The sequence below is a fragment of the Brassica oleracea genome, chromosome C5 (genome assembly GCF_000695525.1).
Source record: "Brassica oleracea var. oleracea cultivar TO1000 chromosome C5, BOL, whole genome shotgun sequence".
Classification (NCBI taxonomy): Eukaryota; Viridiplantae; Streptophyta; class Magnoliopsida; order Brassicales; family Brassicaceae; genus Brassica; species Brassica oleracea.
In genome coordinates, this window is record NC_027752.1 from 8,345,515 (window position 1) to 8,366,595 (window position 21,081).

Genomic DNA, 21,081 nt, shown 5'->3' on the forward strand with positions numbered 1-21,081 from the left:
AAAAGAGTGAGATGAGTGATGGTATTTATAGTGAACAACAATACATAAAATAACAAAGATGGTGCTTAATTTGGTAAATGAGTGGGTGATCATAGTGCTTGATGAGTAGATGATCATAGTGCTTGAGTTGGTAAAGGAGTGGATGATCATAGTGCTTGAGTTTGGTAAAGAAGTGGATGATCATTTTAATGCTTAATTTATAACAGTGTGATATATCTCCACCTGAATCGTAATGTTAGGTGACATTTAATGTAAGAAATAATTAAGTCATGGCGTAAACGTGAACAACATAGTCCACATATTCTATAAGGATAAAGTATTTATAATTTGAAAACAGAATACTAAGAAATAATCATGTCATGTTACGTTTAGCGCTAAACTAGGAAACCCTTATTTCGTGGTCGGGGATGCTATAATATAAAAAACTAGAAGGTACTAATCTCATATCTTCATTCTATATTTTCAAGAAAGATAATAATAGTAAGTGGGTATAGTTGAAAACAGTTTGTGATCAATCAGAGCTAAACTGGATCTCAAAAAATGGCTGACGAAGTGATTCTTCTTGATTATTGGCCAAGCATGTTCGGGATGGGGACGACGAAGATAGCTTTGGCTGAGAAAGGAGTGGCGTATGAGTATAAGGAGACAGACCCTAGGGCGAAGACATCTTTGCTCATCGAGACGAATCCAATTCACAAGAAGATTCCGGTTCTCATCCACAAAGGTAAACAGATCTGTGAACCTCTTATCCAGCTCGAGTACATCGACGAGGTTTGGTCCTTACCAGAAAGCTCAAGCTAGATTCTGGGGTGATTTCATCGACAAAAAGGTCAAAACTCCTCCTTAGATATTGATATTTTTAATATTCTTTTCATCATTTTAAAATTAAATATATCGTATTATCCAACAGTTTCTAATGATTTATGACTTTGATGTTGTGTCGTGTGTGTTCAGTTTTACGACCCATCATGGAAAGTATGGGGAACAAGGGGAGAAGAACAAGTTACAGCCAAGAAAGAATTGCTTGAACATTTCAAGACACTTGAAACAGAGCTTGGAGACAAAACTTACTATGGTGGGGGTGTCTTCGGATTCGTAGACATTGCACTAATGGGATATTACAGCTGGTTCAAAGCCATTGAGAAGTTTGGTGAGTTCAGTATCGAAGCAGAGTTCCCAAAATTGACTCAGTGGACCAAGAGGTGTTTAGAGAGAGAGAGCGTGATTATGTCAATAGCTGATTCTGACAAGATTGTCGAGTATGCTTATGTTCTCAGGAGGAAATTGGGAGCTGAGTAGATCTTTGTCACGTTGTCGAATTGAGTCTGAACACATTGATATCAAGAAGCCTGTTATGTTATGTTTTATGTGAAATTTGCATTTTCTTTTGTTTTTCTTTAATACTTTCTAGTTTCTAAAAGTAGGATTATCCATGATAAAAATGTTTTTTTTTTCCCTCTTTTATCTGAATGACTTTTGGTAGACCATAAACGTTAATTTCTTTGATTGTACTCCTCCATAAATTTTAAACATCAGACTCAAAGGGGCATATTTGTAAAAACACACCAAAAAGGGATAATAAGCGGTCTTCAAAAAATAACTAGGTGGTAAACGGACACTGACCCAACGCCTAAAACGATATTATTAAACAAACATCTAGATTATTAGTTAGGCTGCTTAGACATTTATAAATTATAGTAATATATTAAATATATCTAATTTTTTTTTCTGGCCGAACAGTTTTTTGTATAAATATTATTATTTATTAGTGATAAAATTTATTTATTTTATTACCGTAAGAAAATATGTTTATAATATATTAATTATTATACTTTATGAAAAATAAGTAATATATTATTTATTATTATAATATTGTAAAATTTTTAACGGTTTTATAAATTAATCATCACAAGCTTATAAGACCTAACGCAATAGGCGGTGCCTGAGCTCTTATCGTCTGTGTCTTCTTGCTTTTTCATCTGTGCCTGAGCTCCGTCGACCGGCGAGGCGGCTCCTTCAGCGCCTGGGGTCCAAATCTCTCTTGTTCTTTCTTGTTTGCTTAGTTGTAACTCGGTTTGTGACTGTGGTTTCATTTTGTAAGGAGATGTGGCTTACCCATATCGATTGAAACTTCTAGATCTGTTGTGGATTCTTATGATAGAAGTTCCAGATCTGTTGATTTACGGAGTGGTTTAGTTTCCAAAGCTTTTGTCTTCGAATTTCTTGTTAGATCTGGTTAGTTTTATTGATTGTTCATATCTCCTAGGTTACTGGTGGGGTACTCTTTGTTTCAGGGTGTGTCTATTTCGATGTGGGTTCCGTCTAAGCCGTTTCTCTGCCGTTCGTGGCCTGTGTTCGATGTTCTCCGACTTGGGTGGACTTCGCTCCTAGTTGTTTGAGCAGATTTTGTGGAGATCTGTGTCCGTGGTGGTTTCATATATTGGCGTTCAATAGTCAAAACAAAAAGACGTAATTTAGTCGTCTTCGACTCAGTCGTATCTGGGAGTGTGACAGAATTTATGAGTGATTCTTATTGGCCTGTTTGTGAAGCTCGTGTTACTGGTTTCTGAGGTGGAGCCTCGTTGTTCTAGGAGGAAGTGGTTTGTCGGTGGTTTGGCCGAGGACATTCACATCAAGCAACTTTCATAGGTTCTCTTCTCTTTAGGTTTCTATGTACTCTTGAGATGGATACTAGTAGTTTTGAATCTAATTGCTTAGTCTAAAGTCTGGTTGTAATCGTTGTGCCATGTATCATGTATCATGTTTGGGCTTCTGCTGCCCCTGTGTGGGTTGAAGGTTCCGGAGACATCATGTTGTTTGCCGGCATAGTTAACCACGGACATATCTTCGTCCGTTGGTCTTGTGTGGATTTGTTTTATCTATAACAAAATCAGTTTAAAAAAAAAGAAGCTTATAACACCTAACTCCTAAGCGCCCATCTAGACCGCTTTTTAGAACAGTGATAATAAGTCACGAGATATCTCAATACAATTATACAAGATACTGTTTTTGAATTTTGATCTTTAAACTACACCTGCTCGTAGTACTTCATATTTTATCAGATTATGATACAAAAGAAAGAAAGCCTAGACGGAGTATGTCTTTATGCTGGTAACCAACAACATAATGGATACGGCTTTATGCTTATGAAATTTTACAGCCGATTAATAGTATTCATTTAATCCACCAAAAATTCATCGTGGACTTTTAATTCACAGTTTGCTGCTTTTGTTAAATTAGCTAACCATTTAATCATATAAAACATAGCGACACTATCACACTATTTAATTTGTTCTCTGCAAAAAAACAACTAACTTTTGGATCTATGTCGGTCACGAGATTGGAGCAGCTTCTAATTTCAATATCCCATAAACATGGTTTATGTTTTTGAAAATATAAACGAAGAAATCTTTGTTTCAAAGTTCAAACCTAAGAGCAACATTATCGGTGGTGGGGAAAGAGTTCTTACGCGTGGACTCCACCACATTTTCTCAATTACCGTGCCAAAATATCCCAAAATAAAGAACGTTTGCACTGCATTCTTTGCATTGTTTGCGGGTCCCACGACACGTGACGACTCGCGATTGATTTATTTAAAAAAAAATTGAAAAAAAAATAAAAATTTTAAGAACCCAAAAACGTTTTGGGCGATAATCATACTAGGGTTTGGTGATTTTCTAGCTTTAGTCCATCGTAAGAAAGTATGACTATTTACCAAAATATAAAGTTGTAAAACTAATTATAGAGCTTTACAAATTAATTTATACAGTCTAGCTAGATCGTAGTGGACCTATGAATGTTCACATTTGTAGTCAATTTAGACCTAGTTATTCCAGATGCTCCGCCAAAACTGAAAAAAGTCAGAGATTATTTGTATCCCCTTAAATGTTTCTCCTAGGGAAATGAGAGGAGTGTCAATGAATATCGAATTAAATGCTTTCACCAACCCTATCGATCCAACACTTGCTTTTTATTTAATATCACACATTAAAATCACCACTTGTTTATAACCAACCACATTTACCCTCAAGCAACCATAACAAGAACTAGAGACAAAGGAAAAATCAAAGAAATTTAAGAAAATGGAGAAGATTGATGATCATCTGAAGCCTAGCCACAGTGTTTCCGCTGGTGCTGCGACAGAGAAGTGGGAAGAGGTTAGTACTGGTATCCGAACCGCCGAGACAATGCTCCGGGTAGCTCCGGTGGGTCTTTGTGTTGCGGCGCTTGTTATCATGCTCAAAGACTCTCAGACTAATGAGTACGGCGAAGTTTCTTACTCCAACCTCACAGCGTTCAGGTATCTTCTCCATGCTTAGATATATAGTTATGTTAGAGTGACATCTTCTTGCTTATTGTATACCATTAGGGTTTGTGAGATGATGTACCACTAACGTCATAGGAAACAAGATTATCGCTGTAGTTCCAACAGATTGACTCTACCTTTTTTTTTTTTTTTTTTTTTTTTTTTTTTTTTTTTTTTTTTTGATTGACTCTACCTATGTGTATACATGTTCACATTACATCTATTTATATTTTTGGTAGACTAATCAGAACCCTCTTATGTACATAATTATTAATTAATTTGGACCGTTAAACCAAATGAAAAAGTAACTATTAGTAGTGGTAATAACGAGCTTACGATTAGGTACTTGGTGCACGCAAATGGAATATGTGCAGGCTACTCTCTTCTCTCAGCAGCCATTGCAGCCATGCCTGGTTCTTCTTACACTATGCCTCGTGTTTGGACCATCTTCTGTCTCGACCAGGTCTCATATTAGTTCTTGATACATTCGGTTTTATTTATCAAACCATCCGTTGATAAAACTAGTTAAAGTAATTTCATAACATGGTTCTGTCAGATTCTGACCTACGTGGTTCTTGCTGCTGGAGCTGTGTCTACTGAAGTTCTATACTTAGCCTACAAAGGAGACGATGCCATTACGTGGAGCGATGCGTGCAGTTCATTTGGCAGTTTCTGCCATAAAGCCACTGCTTCTGTTATAATCACATTCGTTGTGGTTTGCTTTTATGTCGTTCTCTCTCTTATCTCCTCTTATAAGCTGTTTACTCGCTTTGATCCTCCAGCCACCGTTGACTCCAACAAAAACGTCGAAGTTGCTGTCTTTGGAAGTTGATCCGTAGCTTTCTTTATTTAAGACATCTCTAATTTGTCGTGTTTACAATGTCTCTACTGTTTTTAATAACTTTGATCAAGAATATAATGCTTGTAATCTGATGTTCATTTTCGCGTGCCTTGCTGTGGTTTTTACTTTTTAGACATGAGAATCATACAAAATTACTGGAGAACGGAAATTTTTTTATAACCTCGACATACGTTTGAAGGCAGTTGTTAAGTTATTAATTAGTACAACCAAAGTTGTTGATTAGGACTAGAATAAGAGTTATGAATTATGATGAAGCCAGATAAAGCAGGAAGAAACACATTTACCATTACAGACATAACATGGAAATCATAAAAAAGTTATGGGAGAAATGAGTTGTTACGGGGTACGTATTGTAATTAATTTCAAAATAACGGTTCAAGGCACCCATTATCTTGTAAATTGATATGAATCCAACAAAAGTTGTTGATCAGATTTCAGAATGATGATAAACAGGATCAAGCAGGGAGAAACATAACTAGAAACAAGAATTAAATATAAAGATTATGAGTATCATCCTCTCACCTCTGTTTAAGCATCTTTAACTTTACTACTACACAAACTTAAAAACAAAGGTTGCAGATCCGAGACGTTATGCAGAGTTCTTTTATTTTATACTGCTAAGAGAATAAACCCAAGCTAAAGAACCTAACCAGTGATCATACTGGTCTATATATATCGAGATTTTTTTTTTTGCAACAGTACCTTGCAAGTAAATTTATTATTTTTTCCCATGTCTGCTGATGAAAGAGTGGCGTTTCAAGAGCTTCTGGGAAGGAGTTCGGTGATCATCCTACATACAAGACAGTTGAAACCAACAAGTGTCAGTTTCCAGATCATCTTTGGGTAAAGGAAATTAAAGGAAAGGGAAGAGTAGTCGTTGCAAAACCTTGCAGAGAGATGCAGCTGATTCTGATTCCATTGGCTGGATTTGAGCATTCTCGAGTGACTGGAACGAATCAAGGGCATCAAGAGTTAATTGCCATCCACAAAGCGCCTCAGCGATACTTGAAGAGCTCGAGCTGTTGCTGCTACATCCAGCAGCAGCCACATTTTCATTTACCCAAGGGCAGTAGCAGTTGTGATACTTTATTGGATCAAACTCCACAATTTCATCGTTGCTATCTCCGTTCGGCGGCCCTGAAAATGAATCAGCATATGCTTTTATACATATCATATTACTCTCTTTCAAAGTGATGAAGTTTGCATCAGTAGAGTTTGATAAACCAAAAGGAATAAAATTTCTACAGACCTTGGTCATTAGCAGTGTAACTTGATCCAGGGAGCGCAAAGCCAGCGTTGAGCGGAGACTCGTTCCACGTCTGGGTCACTTCTTCTTTAGATGCTTCAAAACCAGAACACACAATCGCATTGCACGACAATGATGGGTGAACACTATCTTCGTTCATCAACGCATTAACGTTGCTCATCTTCTCGCCGCTTTCAACAGACTCAGCCTTCAGTGAATCAACGATTTTAGAGCCACTGTCCGCCCTCGCAACGGACTGAGACACCCTATCCTGAATATCCCCAAGCCTACCTTCCCGGTCCATTTCTTCAGGAATAAAATCATCAGTAACGCCTTGGTCTGGTGCAAATTCACCGCTTTGTCCTAGATTTTCTATGACTTCCGCAACAGGTTCCATGTCCCCTACAACGCTATCTCCCCTATGGACTGAAAGGTCAGCTCCGTGGATCTCTGCCTCGTGACTTGCACCCATTCCGACACTACCCCCACTGACGCCTATACTCGGTCCATCTCTTCCCTGAGCTGTGACAGTCTCTGTGTTCATTACTTCCTCGCCGTCATTTATGCTGCTAATGCCTGCTTCAGCGTTAGACCGAACAGGAGCTAGTTGGAAGCATGCACTCTGCTGAGCTTGATTGCTGAAATTCAGTTCAGAAGGATCGGCACTTTGACCTGTCGCCGCAGGGGGATAATTTACGTCACCAAAATCCCCTGGTTGGTTTTCCACACTTTCCATAGAATCATCATTGGCACTGTGGCAAATTGTATCCATCGCAATGACAGAGGAAGCACGTGCGGAGTCTCTGGCACCTGGGAAAGCCATAGCTTGTTCATTTCCTTCACTAAACGGGTCACTTCTATTTACTTCCCTCTCGTTTTCAGCATCCACTGAGTGACTTGGCCCACCCACTGATAACTCTCTCCCATAAGAGGGAAGATAAGTTTCATGCACTTCAGAGCCTCGGCTACGCTTTGAAGGCCCTGCTGAATCGTCATTAACCTCATCACCATCACGGTCAACAACAGTTCCTTCAACACTGTCTGCATGTTGTACTCGTAGATAAGGCCTATCAGCCGTGCTTCCACCATCCTCCAGGTTCCGCTTACGAGTACTTGGCCCTCGTGACTCATACGAAGCAGCACGATCACCCACCTCACTTCCTGATGGCTGCCTTAGCAGAATTTCCTTTCCTCTATCGCTGAATTGGTAATTATCACGTGTCACAGACATGTTCAGCTGCGCAGAGGATGATGCACCAGCGGCACTTTGATAGAAGCTTATACCTGCGTTTGATGCTATTCTCCTCTTAACTGATGTTTCAGCCTCGTCAACATCTTCGTTTTGCTGCTGTTCCATGCCTTCATTAGCAAACCATCCATTGACTCCACTTGTTGCACTATTTCCACGTGTCAGTGCCGTTTTCTTGCTTGTTTCGGGAAGATTAGCATTGATAGGCGCAAGTGGAACTGGCCGAGAAGTGGTCAGGAAATCCCAAATTCTGATGGTTACACCGCATAAACTACAATCCAGCAAAGGTGATCTGGATTCTGATTTATATTCTGGACCCAAAACTTCATAATTTCCGGAGGCTTTTCGGGATGAAGCCGATAACTGTTTTCTGCTTGGACCAGGATCTTGAAAACGACTTTGATTTCTAGATGGACCTGAAGGGCACCCATTTCTAGCTGATTGGGCCGAGTGTTCTTCACAATCTTGGATGTTTGGAAGCCATCTAGGCTCCCATCCACATAGGCTTATCAGCTTTTGAGCCTACAAGATAAAACTCAAATTAGAAGAAACAGTAGCCTATGGCTAGCAAGCGTGAAGTTTCACAAATTTAAAGTCACATGTTCATGAGTTCTTACGCGGGAGTAATTACTGAGAGCCTCTTGTTTGGACGTTTCTGCGGCTAAGATATTATCCATTCTTAAACTGGGATCATCATGGGCATAGACTTGGGGTTGTGCCAAAAGGTGGTCAATTTGCAGTCGTCTTGACGCACGCATCTGGTCAATTGCAGACACCGAAACGATGGGAAGAGAATAGAATTGTAGGAGCCCATCACAACGATCCTTGTAACCTCCAATCAAGGCTGATGGAGGAGTTGGAGGAAACTGAACTAAGCTTTCTGGACAGCAATTTCCTATCCAAGGACAAGAGCCCTCATGTGCGTCATCAAGCTTCTTGGAGAATTCTTCCCTGCTGCTATCAGCTGTTATCAAAAGATAGACAAGGAATATCAAACGTTGCTGCATATTTCATGTCTAATAATCTTTCTTACTTGAGAAAAGAAATCACAGCGACAGACACTACGACCCAAAAAAAAAAAAAAACTCTTTTTCATTGGTAGAAGTTGGTTATTGATCAGGCATTCGTGAGCAGTTGGAACTAAAAAGAAGTTCAGTTTGGTTACAATAACAAGAATTGACCTTGGGGATGATTCAGCTGATGTTGTGGGGGAGAGTAATGCAGACTGGATCCACAGTACTCGCATTGAATTTTGTCCAGGTCAATACTTACCCATCCTTTCTGAGCACAAGCCAAAGAACTAGCCGTCTGTAAACAAAAATATACCATGACAAGACAAGACAAATGTTAATCAAACAACCATCTCCTTCAACCCGTGAAAACTTGGAAGTTGGAACATATACCACATGATACAGAAAGCACCAATCGAAAAGAAAAGAGAGAAAGAAGAAAACGTATATAACCACACAAAATGAAGCAACCTAAACTATTCTTCCTCATTTTTTTTAATTCCCGTTTATATGTAACGCATGCATCATTTTCATGACTTCTTATGTTTGACTTTTCAGCTCAAAGGCACATTAATTATACTGTTGGAACCGACAAAGAATCTACAGACCAAGGAAAAACTCCTCCATCACTTTAAATCTACAAAATCTGAACTTCAAAAATGCACTACAAAAAGATCGAGTTTTGGTGAGCATGAACATACGAAAGAGAAAACAAAGACTCTTACTTTGGGTTTGCCAAGCCAATTAGAAGGCTTGAAAGTGGCAAGGCGTCGAAGTAAATCTCCTCTATCCCAAGGCCTACACGAACGCCCCGAGGATCCAAGCCCGTGGCCTGTCCAATCCACACTGCCAGCGTTCACCGGAACAGCAGGAGAAGATGCTCCCACAGAGCTATCAATAACATCGCTTTATTAAAGTTAACGAAAAACTGAAGCACTGCCAGAAAATGTAAAGATTCGAATCGTTGCAACAGATTAAACAAATCTAGAAAACGAAAACCCTAGAAACGTCTCGTTCTAATTCAACAAACGAATCGAATTAAAATCAAAAATCACACAACAATTCATCACTTTTGGAACTCGATCTAGGACTTGGTTAACCTGGCGGCAGCAGTCTGAGGGGGAGAAGGCGATCTGGCGCGTCGTCGGAGACTGTCAACGGGAGCTGCAGAGGCGGAAGCAGAAGCCGATGCTACACTGTTCCGGTTGCTTCTAGGGTTTACGTTTCGCGAACTCACATCGTCTTCCTTCATCCTTCTCCGTCAACAATACTCTCTCTCTCTCTCTCTCTCTCTCTCTCTCTCTCGTTCTCTAAATCGGGGCTTCAAACACACAGTCGACAAGAGAGAGAAAAGTCTCAATAACCTCTCTCTCTCTCTCTCTCTCTCTCTACGTTATTTATTAATCGAATTTACTTTTTTGTTTAATGCTCCGTTTCTTATCGATAATGACGAAGTTGCCCTTCGTAGTACTCACGGCTAGAATATCGCCACGTGTGTCAGTTACGCAGCAGACGGTTATAAATGGGCTTTTTTATTATCGAGCCCAATAGCTTTAACTTGCTGTCTTCTCAGACATAAAATCTAGTGGACCAGAAATTTTCGGACAAAACCTATCGAGAGAGGAAAAAAAGGATTTATTATGGTTTTTAATTTTTTTGTTTTGTAAAAAATGGCCTTATCGGAAATCCGCGAAAATTTTCAGGCATAGAAGCAGCCACACCCACACAAGCTCAACTTCAAAGTTATCCCTCTCCTTCACTTATCTCCTCTCTCTCTATCCAAATTGCTCATTGATTTTCAAATTAGCTTCTGTTATCGGATTATAATTCGTCGATTTCTTTTTGAATTTCGTAGTTTTCTTGGTCGAGTTCCTTTGGAATGAGATAAAGCTTCTGATGTTGTTGTGAATTATTGTTTTGTTCGTGTTCTGTGTTGATTGAGATGACGTCGATGCTGGTTCTCGTTGGCACAGTGCCGTCGTTGGTTTCTCTGGCTAGTGCTGGTGCAAGTGTTTCCGGAGCGAGTTCGTCGGATGCATCGTACGCATTAGTAAAGAGGGTTTCTTTGTCAAGGAGAAACGTCAAAGGAGGAAGTAAGAGATGGTTGTGTAGATATTCCGTTTCGTCTTCAGCTACTACTAGTACTACTGACTTCATCGCTGAGGCAAACAGCAACAACAACTCAGTTTCTATAGACTCTAACTCTTTTAAAGCAAGTAAAGAAGGGGATGATACTAGCGAGATCGTGCTCAAGCAGGCTCCTAAACCTGTGTTGAAACCCCCTGTGGCAAGAGTGGAAAAGGGTGGTTCCGGGGCGAGTTCTTCTGCTCCTTGGAGTAAGGAGTTGTCAAACGGGGCCAAGTTTGATGGAGAAGATGAGAGGAATAAGGTTATTGAATCTCTTGGCGAAGTGTTGGATAAAGCCGAGAGTTTAGAGATTCCAAAACCGAGTAGCAAAGAAGGCGGCGAGGGTGTTAAACCGTCACAGCCTAGTGGCAACGGTAGTGGCTCCAAAAACGGAACCTTTGCGAGTGGTGGAGGGACAAGGAAGACCAAAACGATGAAGAGCGTGTGGCGTAAGGGAGATGCTGTTGCAGCTGTGGAAAAAGTTGTTAAGGAAGAACCTAAAATTGATAGTAGGGGACCACCTTTAAGACCTCAACCACCTTTAAGAGCTCAGCCACAGCTTCAAGGGAGGCCTATGGTAGCTCCACCACCTGTAAAGAAACCCATTTTAAAAGATCTTGGTATGTCATCGAAACCATCAGGTCCCATCTTAAAAGATGTTGGTATGGCATCAAAGCCTCCAGCTTCCGAAGAGGTTGTTGATTCCAGCAACAAAAGTAAAGAGAGGAAGCCTATATTGGTTGATAAGTTTGCTTCCAAGAAAAAAAGTGCTGACCCTGCAGCCTCTCAAGCTGTGTTAGCTCCTACTAAGCCTGGAAAAGGTCCTCCTTCTAGCAAGTTCAGAGTTGAGCACCGGAATAAAAGAAACGCATCAGCTAATCCAAGGAGGAGAATGGCTGCTCAAGACGACGCGGACGAAGATGCGTCGGAGTTAAACGTCTCCATTCCTGGATCAGGTAGGAAAGGGAGGAAGTGGAGTAAAGCTAGTAGGAAGGCTGCGAGACTCCAGGCTGCAAGGGATGCGGCGCCTGTTAAAGCTGAGATCTTAGAGGTTGAGGAAGAAGGCATGTCTATAGAGGATTTGGCTTACAACTTGGCCATCGGTGAAGGTGACATCCTTGGGTATCTATACTCGAAAGGGATTAGGCCTGATGGTGTGCAGACTTTGGATAGAGAGATGGTGAGGATGATTTGTAGAGATTATGATGTCGAGGTCCTTGATGCTGATTCAGTTCAAGTTGAAGAAATGGCAAAGAAGAAGGAAAATTTTGATGAAGAAGATTTGGACAAGTTAGAAGACAGGCCTCCTGTTATCACCATTATGGGTCATGTCGACCACGGAAAGGTAGCCACAGTTTGCTCTAACCATTTTCTACTCTCACTTCTTAAAGCAGCAGGTTTGTCCTAATACATTTTCTAAATTTATCTATTTTACAGACCACTCTTCTGGACTATATCAGGAAAAGCAAGGTATGAAACCTCTCTGTCTATGAGTTTAGCTATCCAACATAACACTGAGTTGCCTTTTGTTTATCAGGAAATTTTATTGTGACCTCTTAGGTTTTTTTTAACCCTTTTTAGAGCATGGCTGATAGCAATTAATGTGTTGAGTATACATCTGACCGTTAGCATGAGTGTTAACATTTCTGCTTTATTATCTGAAATATTTTTTTCTTTATTCATTGGCTTATTGTGAAGGTTAGTACTAGATAGTGGTTTCAGCTAATGTCTCTTCTCTGGATATCTGCCAGGTTGCAGCTTCAGAAGCAGGGGGGATTACACAAGGAATTGGTGCATATAAGGTGTCAGTGCCTGTTGACGGGAAGGTTCAGTCATGCGTTTTCCTTGATACTCCTGGGCACGAGGTAGATCCTTTTTCTTGCAAGTGTATCTCACATCTATAGCTGCGCATACCATAAATTTGCTTATCTGACTTTTAAGAGCTCATCTAGGCATTTGGGGCAATGAGAGCTCGTGGAGCGCGGGTCACTGACATCGCAATCATTGTGGTTGCTGCTGATGATGGAATCCGTCCTCAAACAAACGAAGCAATAGCTCACGCAAAGGCTGCTGGTGTCCCTATAGTCATAGCTATTAATAAGGTATAGGTCCATGTAGCACCCAGAGTACTGCTTGGTCATTGTACTCTACCATTATACGTAGTTTCTCTCATTCTGAGTCCTTTTCCTGTCGCAGATAGATAAAGAGGGAGCTAGTCCAGAGAGAGTGATGCAAGAGCTTTCTTCAATTGGTTTGATGCCTGAAGATTGGGGCGGTGATGTTCCAATGGTTCAGGTTGGAATACAAACTCTCATCGCATATATGTTTCAGTCTCTATGTATGCCATGGTGTCTCATATCACGCCTCTCCATATTTGCCTTTGACAGATCAGTGCGTTGAAAGGGGAGAATATCGATGATCTGTTGGAAACTGTCATGCTTGTTGCAGAGGTTAGTTTGTTATTCATCACATGATAACAGATGGGATCAAAATCTTGCTTTAAGTAGGGCTTTAGAATTTAAAACGCTTCCATGGAGGCTTCTATGCATATTATTTTCTCACTCGTTCAGCTTTTGCTTCTCATTAGCGTATGTTTGTGAGCTGACGGTATCTTGGTTGTTTCAGCTGCAAGAGTTGAAAGCGAATCCACACAGAAATGCCAAGGGTATTGTTATTGAGGCTGGACTTGATAAAGCGAAAGGACCATTTGCGACATTCATTGTTCAGAAGGGAACTTTGAAAAGAGGGGATGTTGTTGTTTGTGGAGAAGCTTTCGGAAAGGTCTATTCAGAATTTTGCATTCTCCTCAATCCACACTGTGCAGATGGTATGAAATGGCTAGGAACTTACCTTACCTTGGTCTTTCTATGTTTCCGTGTTTAGGTACGAGCTTTATTTGATCATAGCGGGGAACGAGTTGATGAAGCTGGACCCTCCATTCCTGTACAGGTTTGTTGTTTCATACATTTACTACATTAAATAAATGTTTATTTTCTCACGTATGAATTGATTTAGATATCTCATCTGAGGATCTTTATTGAAATTGTAGGTGATTGGTTTAAACAATGTACCCATTGCTGGTGATGAGTTTGAGATAGTCTCTTCCCTTGATGTGGCGCGTGAGATGGCAGAGGCACGTGCTGTATCACTACGAGATGAAAGAATATCTGCAAAGGCTGGGGATGGAAAAGTCACGCTTTCATCCTTAGCTTCTGCTGTATCAGCGAAAAAGATGTCAGGCTTAGATTTGCATCAGCTTAATATCATCTTGAAGGTCGATGTACAGGTAAATAGCCAGCTTGATCAGTAGGTTTTTGGTTTCCTTTGTCTTTTTCTAATTTATGCTTATGAAAATCACTAATGTGACTACTAGGGATCGATTGAAGCTGTCAGACAAGCTCTGCAAGTGCTTCCTCAAGAGAACGTTACATTGAAGTTTTTGCTACAGGCGACAGGGGATGTGAGCAACAGTGATGTTGATCTAGCGTCAGCGAGTGAAGCCATCATTTTTGGATTTAATGTCAAAGCATCTGGCTCCGTTAAAAAAGCTGCAGAAAACAAAGGTGTTGAAATCCGACTGTACAGAGTTATCTATGAGCTTATTGACGATGTACGAAACGCAATGGAAGGACTTCTTGAATCTGTTGAGGTTAGCATCGATTTCTTAAGCACTTCTCAACCGTTTTGTTGTTGTCTGAACTGATCAACATGCCTATTTAGAGTTACACATGATGAGATATCTTCTTTCCATTTGATAAGCCAATTTGGAGTTTTGAAAACTGAAGATTCATGTGGCTATTGATATAGGAACAAATCCCAATAGGGTCAGCAGAAGTTCGAGCTACTTTCAGCAGTGGAAGCGGCCGTGTGGCTGGATGCATGGTGAATGAAGGCAAGTTTGTCAAAGACTGTGGCATCAAGGTTATCCGGAAGGGTAAAACTGTCCATGTCGGTGTCCTTGATTCTCTAAAACGTGTCAAAGAAAATGTGAAAGAGGTAAACATTTTCCTTCCACCAACATCCATTTTACACGCAAATGTGGACTTTTCGACTTGCCTACTTTGTCAATATCAATTTCGCTTTGTTTGTATTGTTTTAGGTGGGTGCTGGATTAGAATGTGGTATTGGTATGGATGACTATGATGATTGGATTGAAGGAGACACCATCGAGGCCTTTAACGCTGTTCAAAAGAGGAGGACGCTAGAAGAAGCATCTGCTTCAATGTCTGCTGCAATTGAAGAGGCTGGAGTTTGAGCTGTAAATTTAGTCATCAAAGAAAGCTCAAGCAAACATGGTGCAGCTTTGAGTCACACAACAGTTTGGTTGGTACATTGTTTGCATGATCTCATGTTTGTATATGGCAAATGTTTCTACATTCAGTCGATTAATGTAGGGCCAAGAAAAAACAAAAGCAAAATGTGACAATGTTTTGTTGAAAAAGAAAATCAAAAAGGTAATTACTTATTTAAATATTTGTATAAAATCCTTCCATTTAATTCAAGTTTTGTGTTATAAAATAATTTCTTTTTAAAGTTATATTTTTAACATTGTTTAATTGTGATATTAAAGATTATGAAAATATTACAACCGACAATTATATCTGTTTTATGATGATTTTTGTCTTAACGTGACACCTGAATTGTCTTATGATATTTATATCTAAACGTACTATCTGAATCATATAACATTTTTCTTCATTAATATGTTGGAAGCTCACATGTAATCATTTTCTATCCAAAATTTTTAGCGTAGAAACATTAATAAATTATTATTTACCCAAACGACTAGATTAAGCTATTTTCACCGTTATAAATTGATTGTACTCATTTGATTTGCCAAAGGGCTATTTAGAAGTTTACTCATAATGCTCAAAATAGTAAGTGTATCAATTATCATGGTAAAGTTATCTCATTTCAAAAAAAAAAAAAAAAAAAAAAAAAAGATGGCATTTTCGTAAATTATTTGAACTTGTGGGGTGAATAGGGCAAAACCAATTTTCAAAAAAAAAAGAGGTTAGTTTTGTGTTTGACTTTAAGTTATAGGTCAATTCTGAAAAAATTATCTCATTTCATGTGAGCTACATACAGTCTAGCACTATGTATTCGTGAGTCGGCAGAGGGGTACGAGTGTCAAAGAACAACGCTTTAGTGGCTATTTAACAGACAACAAGATGGGCGCGAAAGAGACAGCGATCACACTTCCACTTGTTGTGCGTGTGTGTGGGGCTTTAACGGTCAACGATACACATCATGAGCTCACAAGACTCCAACACTTCTCTCTCTCACCCGTGACCAAAGAAAATTAAAAGCACGCTTTAAAGATCACTGTCCTGGAAAAATCATCCCTTTTTCACGTGTCGTCTTCATCAAATCCTCACCGTCCCAACCAAACACGATATCATCTGTTTAGACAACCCAGAGAAACACTAAATACGGATCCAAAGAGTTTTAGTTCAATGGATCTGTACAAACCTAGCTTCTCACCACCACGTGACTTGAACCCACTTTCCGCTGAAAATCATGGTAAACCAAACCGGAAGGTGTCGTCGACAAAGAATTTGACTTTGTACAGACAGAAACAAAGACATTTTGCAAGATTGTCTTTTCTTGATCAATCAAGATCAGTCCTTTTTTTTTAATTTCCCCCATTCCATAAATTTCCAAACTTTATGTTTCTTCATTCTTTTTGTTTCTTCAAGATTTATCCAGATGCGTAGAAGCTAAGGCACACATCAAACTCTGTTTTCTCCTCACAAAACCTAAAAAAAAAATGAGTGGTAGTATCATACGTTTCTTGATTCTCTCTTCTTTCTCCTTCATCTTAGTCACATCACTCAACGAAGAAGGACAAGCTCTTCTTGAGTTTAAAGCATCTCTCAACGACTCCAATAGCTATCTTATCAGCTGGAACGGTTCAGATTCAAACCCTTGTAACTGGACCGGAGTCGAATGTAACCGTCTCGGAACCGTAACTTCCGTTGATCTCAGTGGGATGAATCTATCAGGTACACTGTCTCCTCTCATTTGCAAGCTTCACGGTTTAAGTTACTTGAACGTCTCCACCAACTTCATCTCTGGTCCAATCCCTAGAGAGTTCTCTCTCTGTAGAACCCTAGAGATTCTCGATCTCTGCACTAACAGGTTCCATGGAGTGATACCGATCCAGCTCACCATGATCAACACTCTCCAGAAGCTCTCTCTCTGCGAGAACTACCTCTTCGGTTCGATCCCTAGGTTTATCGGGAGCATGAGTTCGCTACAAGAGCTTGAGATCTACAGCAACAACCTCACGGGCGTTATCCCTTCTTCCATAGGGAAGTTAAGACAGCTCAGAGTGATTAGGGCAGGAAGGAACATGTTGTCCGGTGTGATCCCGTCTGAGATCAGCGGTTGCGTGAGCCTAAAGGTACTTGGATTAGCAGAGAATCTCCTCGAGGGTTCTCTTCCTAAGCAGCTTGAAAAGCTTCTCAATCTCACTGACTTGATCCTCTGGCAAAACCGTTTGTCCGGAGAGATACCTTCTTCGGTAGGTAACATCACTAGCCTCGAGGTGCTTGCGCTGCACGAAAACTACTTCACTGGAACAATCCCTAAGGAGATAGGGAAGCTGGTAAATATAAAAAGGCTGTATCTGTACACAAACCAGTTAACAGGAGAGATACCTTGCGAGATAGGTAACTTGACAGATGCAGTTGAGATAGATTTTTCAGAGAATCAGCTAACAGGTTACATCCCAAGAGAGTCAGGTCAGATTCTAAATCTCAAGTTACTTCATCTCTTTGAGAATAATCTCCATGGTTCAATCCCTAGGGAGCTTGGAGAGTTATCACTCTTGCAGAAGCTAGACTTGTCTATCAATAGACTAACCGGCACCATCCCAAAAGAGCTTCAGCGTTTAACTTCACTTGTGGATCTGCAACTCTTTGACAACAACCTTGAAGGGACCATTCCTCCTCTCATTGGTTACTACAGCAACTTTACCGTTCTTGACATGTCTGCTAATAACCTCTCTGGTTCTATCCCTGCTCACTTCTGCAGATTCCAGAAGCTGATACTTCTGAGTCTTGGCTCGAACAAGTTATCAGGAAACATCCCTCGCGATCTCACAACCTGCAAGTCACTGACAAAGCTTATGTTAGGAGACAACATGCTAACAGGAACTCTACCCGTTGAGTTGTTTAATCTTAATAACCTTTCAGCATTAGAGCTACACCAAAACTTGTTATCAGGGAACATCTCTGCAGACTTGGGGAAGCTGAAGAGCTTAGAAAGACTGCGTCTAGCTAACAACAACTTCACCGGCGAGATCCCTCCTGAGATCAAGAACCTCACAAAGATCGTTGGATTAAACATCTCATCAAATCACCTCACAGGTCACATCCCTAGAGAGCTGGGGAGCTGTGTCACTATCCAGAGGCTTGACCTTAGTGGCAACAAGTTCTCAGGGCACATAGCTGAAGAGCTTGGTCAGTTAGTGAACCTAGAGATTTTGAAGCTGTCTGATAATAGACTGACCGGTGAGATACCTCATAGCTTTGGTGATCTTACAAGGCTCATGGAGTTACAGCTAGGGGGCAATCTCTTGTCTGGAAGCATACCTTTGGAGCTAGGTAAGTTAACCTCTCTTCAAATCTCACTCAACATCAGTCATAACAATCTCTCCGGCGCGATTCCAGACAGTTTAGGAAACCTTCAGATGCTGGAGATACTTTACCTCAACGACAACAAGCTTTCAGGTGTGATCCCTGCATCTATTGGGAATCTCATGAGCCTCCTCATCTGCAACATCTCAAACAATAACTTGGCGGGAACGGTACCGGACACAGCTGTTTTCCAGAGGATGGATTCATCGAACTTTGCTGGGAACAACCGTTTGTGTAACCCTCAGAGAAGCCATTGTGAAGAAGAACCACTTGTCACACATTCTGATTCAAAGCTGAGTTGGTTGATGAGAGGCTCACAAGGGAAAAAGATCTTGACAATCACATGTGTTGTGATAGGTTCTGTTTCTTTTCTTGCTTTTATTAGTATTTGTTTGGTAATAAAGAGACGAGAGCCAGAGTTTGTTGCTCTTGAGGATGAAACAAAACCGGATGTAATGGACAGCTACTACTTCCCTAAAGAAGGTTTCACATACCAAGGACTAGTGGATGCAACCAGAAACTTCTCTGAAGACGTTGTTTTAGGGAGAGGGGCGTGTGGAACGGTCTACAAAGCTGAGATGTCAGATGGTGAAGTGATTGCAGTTAAGAAACTGAACTCTCGCGGCGAGGGAGCTAGCTCTGATAATTGCTTCAGAGCTGAGATATCAACGCTTGGAAAGATAAGGCACAGGAATATAGTAAAGCTATATGGTTTCTGCTATCATCAGAACTCGAATCTTCTCTTGTATGAGTACATATCTAAGGGAAGCTTAGGTGAGCAGCTTCAGCGAGGAGGGAAGACTTGTTTGTTGGATTGGAATGCTCGGTATAGAATAGCGTTGGGGGCTGCAGAGGGTTTGTGTTACCTTCATCATGATTGTAAACCTCAGATAGTTCACCGTGATATTAAATCGAATAACATTCTTCTTGATGAGATGCTACAAGCTCATGTGGGAGATTTTGGGCTGGCTAAGTTGATTGATCTCTCTTACTCAAAGTCTATGTCAGCTGTTGCTGGCTCGTATGGCTACATCGCTCCAGGTGAGTCTAATACCAAAGGTTCTTTCTCCACACACACAAGCTTATGTAGGCCTGCTGTTTTGAACTGAAACTAGCCAAACGGAACCGAAATTTTGTTTAGTTTCGGTTTGTTCAGTTATGAGTTTGGTTCAATTTGGCAGGTTATATAAATATTTTGGTTTTTGATTCGGTTTGGTATAGTTTCTAGCTCGGTTTTCCAAAAAAAGAGTATTAACCAAGTTTCTATCCAAACAAACTGAATTAACCAAAAAAGTTTAAACTAAATTAACCAAACTAATCGAAATTACCCTAATTTAACCAAATTTTTAACCGAAATATAATCGAAACCAAAAAACTTGGTTAGTTTAGGTAAAAGTTTTAAAACCGAATTACCGAATACCAAATCGAGCTGATTGGTTCTATTAGGCAAGATTTAGCCGAACCGATCTACACCGACCGAACTATCTGAACCCGCATGCCTAATGCCTAAGCTTATGCGACATATCTGATTCTATGTTCTGTTGTGTTTCAGAATATGCTTACACGATGAAGGTGACAGAGAAATGCGATATCTACAGCTTTGGAGTTGTGCTTTTGGAGCTGATAACAGGAAAGCCACCAGTACAACCGTTGGAGCAAGGAGGGGATCTAGTCAATTGGGTTAGAAGATCAATCCGTAACATGGTTCCAACAGTTGAAATGTTTGATGAAAGGCTGGATAGGACAGATAAGCATACGGTTCATGAGATGTCTCTAGTACTAAAGATTGCACTGTTCTGCACCAGCAACTCTCCAGCTAGTAGACCAACCATGAGAGAAGTTGTGGCTATGATTTTCGAAGCTAGGGCATCATCAACAAGCCTCTCTTCCTCTTCCATCACTTCAGAAACTCCTCTAGAAGAAGAAAAATCCAACAAAGGTTTGTATCCATACACACACTCTTCACTGATATTTCCAACATTCATTCACTTTTTTCAGATTCTCACATGAATATTTTTTGATATTCTGCAGATATTGACTTTGTTGCATCACCTTGAAGTAAACAACATAATCCAAGTTCAGTACAGAGAGGAGAAGATAGAACTGTTGATTCTGGACATTAATTGTTCAGAAACATTGCAGAACATGTAAAGCATGTTGTAACTATTTTCCCAAAACGACAAAACAGAGTCAGGAACTAGGTAGTCTTGAAATAAAATATGATAACTTGTGTAATAATCTATGGGGGTTATTAGCATTAGCTTAGAGGAAACCAAACAGACGTGTCTTCCTGGAAACTTCTTTGCGTTGGTAAACTCATTGACATACATTGAACATAAACTTACTTGTCCAGAAAACTACAAAGAGTAGTAAAAAGAGAAACGTGAAACCGAAGTTAACTCTTGATTTTTTTTCTTTTCTCAAACAGAATCGTCTGTTATCGATTGAATAAAAGCTAAGAAAACGTATAGGTTACTCCATCGATGTACGGCGAGATTGCCTCACGCGCAAAATCCCTAAGGTTTTGTAGAGACGAAAACCAGACCAAGTTCAGGGACACAAGCTTTCTTCAAAGATATATTTTCAGGTCGAAATCGATTTATTACCAATGGCTGGGAAAAACTCAAACTCCAAAACG

The 21,081-nt window shown here is 40.2% G+C and overlaps 5 protein-coding genes across 6 annotated transcripts; 4 read left to right on the forward strand and 1 right to left on the reverse strand.

Annotated features, from left to right (window-relative positions):
* The first annotated feature begins 372 nt into the window (after window positions 1-372).
* LOC106293449 (glutathione S-transferase U26) lies at window positions 373-1,449 on the forward strand. Its single transcript, XM_013729125.1, is given in 4 exon segments — window positions 373-432; window positions 495-776; window positions 778-829; window positions 955-1,449. Coding segments are annotated over 3 exon segments (633 nt in total). The 5' UTR covers window positions 373-432; window positions 495-540; the 3' UTR covers window positions 1,300-1,449.
* A 2,501-nt stretch (window positions 1,450-3,950) lies between these two features.
* On the forward strand, window positions 3,951-5,257 carry LOC106292779 (CASP-like protein 2A1). Of its 2 annotated transcripts, none has more exons than XM_013728434.1 (3): window positions 3,951-4,300; window positions 4,681-4,769; window positions 4,863-5,257. In XM_013728434.1, the coding sequence occupies exons 1-3, from the start codon at window positions 4,258-4,260 to the stop codon at window positions 5,136-5,138; spliced, it is 408 nt and encodes a 135-aa protein (XP_013583888.1). In that variant the 5' UTR covers window positions 3,951-4,257; the 3' UTR covers window positions 5,139-5,257. The 2 variants fall into 2 exon arrangements, with proteins under 2 accessions (XP_013583888.1, XP_013583887.1); XM_013728433.1 differs by having other exon boundaries at window positions 3,964-4,300; window positions 4,649-4,769.
* A 368-nt stretch (window positions 5,258-5,625) lies between these two features.
* On the reverse strand, window positions 5,626-10,079 carry LOC106294845. The gene is made up of 7 exons (XM_013730523.1): window positions 9,774-10,079; window positions 9,399-9,564; window positions 8,845-8,971; window positions 8,281-8,627; window positions 6,418-8,185; window positions 6,055-6,305; window positions 5,626-5,958 (listed from the first exon to the last, which is right to left on the reverse strand). The coding sequence occupies exons 1-7, from the start codon at window positions 9,923-9,925 to the stop codon at window positions 5,887-5,889; spliced, it is 2,883 nt and encodes a 960-aa protein (XP_013585977.1). The 5' UTR covers window positions 9,926-10,079; the 3' UTR covers window positions 5,626-5,886.
* A 241-nt stretch (window positions 10,080-10,320) lies between these two features.
* LOC106294757 (translation initiation factor IF-2, chloroplastic) lies at window positions 10,321-15,273 on the forward strand. The gene is made up of 13 exons (XM_013730402.1): window positions 10,321-10,415; window positions 10,616-12,145; window positions 12,238-12,270; window positions 12,552-12,665; window positions 12,753-12,902; window positions 12,997-13,095; window positions 13,188-13,250; window positions 13,426-13,581; window positions 13,684-13,749; window positions 13,850-14,086; window positions 14,174-14,449; window positions 14,608-14,796; window positions 14,900-15,273. The coding sequence occupies exons 2-13, from the start codon at window positions 10,616-10,618 to the stop codon at window positions 15,053-15,055; spliced, it is 3,069 nt and encodes a 1,022-aa protein (XP_013585856.1). The 5' UTR covers window positions 10,321-10,415; the 3' UTR covers window positions 15,056-15,273.
* Window positions 15,274-15,896: 623 nt separating this feature from the next.
* LOC106295853 (leucine-rich repeat receptor-like serine/threonine-protein kinase At1g17230) lies at window positions 15,897-20,680 on the forward strand. The gene is made up of 3 exons (XM_013731846.1): window positions 15,897-19,484; window positions 19,996-20,382; window positions 20,475-20,680. The coding sequence occupies exons 1-3, from the start codon at window positions 16,571-16,573 to the stop codon at window positions 20,498-20,500; spliced, it is 3,327 nt and encodes a 1,108-aa protein (XP_013587300.1). The 5' UTR covers window positions 15,897-16,570; the 3' UTR covers window positions 20,501-20,680.
* Window positions 20,681-21,081: the final 401 nt, after the last annotated feature.

Bases quoted from the DNA above. Each gene is read 5' to 3' on its own strand.
- LOC106292779 (XM_013728433.1), top strand. From the start codon at position 4,083: ATGGAGAAGATTGATGATCATCTGAAGCCTAGCCACAGTGTTTCCGCT. The intron at 4,301-4,648 runs GTATCTTCTCCA...GCTTACGATTAG, and splicing joins TCCAACCTCACAGCGTTCAG to GTACTTGGTGCACGCAAATG. The intron at 4,770-4,862 runs GTCTCATATTAG...TGGTTCTGTCAG, and splicing joins CCATCTTCTGTCTCGACCAG to ATTCTGACCTACGTGGTTCT.
- LOC106294845 (XM_013730523.1), bottom strand. From the start codon at position 9,925: ATGAAGGAAGACGATGTGAGTTCGCGAAACGTAAACCCTAGAAGCAAC. The intron at 9,565-9,773 runs GTTAACCAAGTC...TGTTATTGATAG, and splicing joins CCTCAGACTGCTGCCGCCAG to CTCTGTGGGAGCATCTTCTC. The intron at 8,972-9,398 runs GTAAGAGTCTTT...TTTTGTTTACAG, and splicing joins ATTGGCTTGGCAAACCCAAA to ACGGCTAGTTCTTTGGCTTG.
- LOC106294757 (XM_013730402.1), top strand. From the start codon at position 10,616: ATGACGTCGATGCTGGTTCTCGTTGGCACAGTGCCGTCGTTGGTTTCT. The intron at 12,146-12,237 runs GTAGCCACAGTT...TCTATTTTACAG, and splicing joins GTCATGTCGACCACGGAAAG to ACCACTCTTCTGGACTATAT. The intron at 14,450-14,607 runs GTTAGCATCGAT...CTATTGATATAG, and splicing joins GACTTCTTGAATCTGTTGAG to GAACAAATCCCAATAGGGTC.
- LOC106295853 (XM_013731846.1), top strand. From the start codon at position 16,571: ATGAGTGGTAGTATCATACGTTTCTTGATTCTCTCTTCTTTCTCCTTC. The intron at 19,485-19,995 runs GTGAGTCTAATA...GTTGTGTTTCAG, and splicing joins GTATGGCTACATCGCTCCAG to AATATGCTTACACGATGAAG. The intron at 20,383-20,474 runs GTTTGTATCCAT...GATATTCTGCAG, and splicing joins AGAAGAAAAATCCAACAAAG to ATATTGACTTTGTTGCATCA.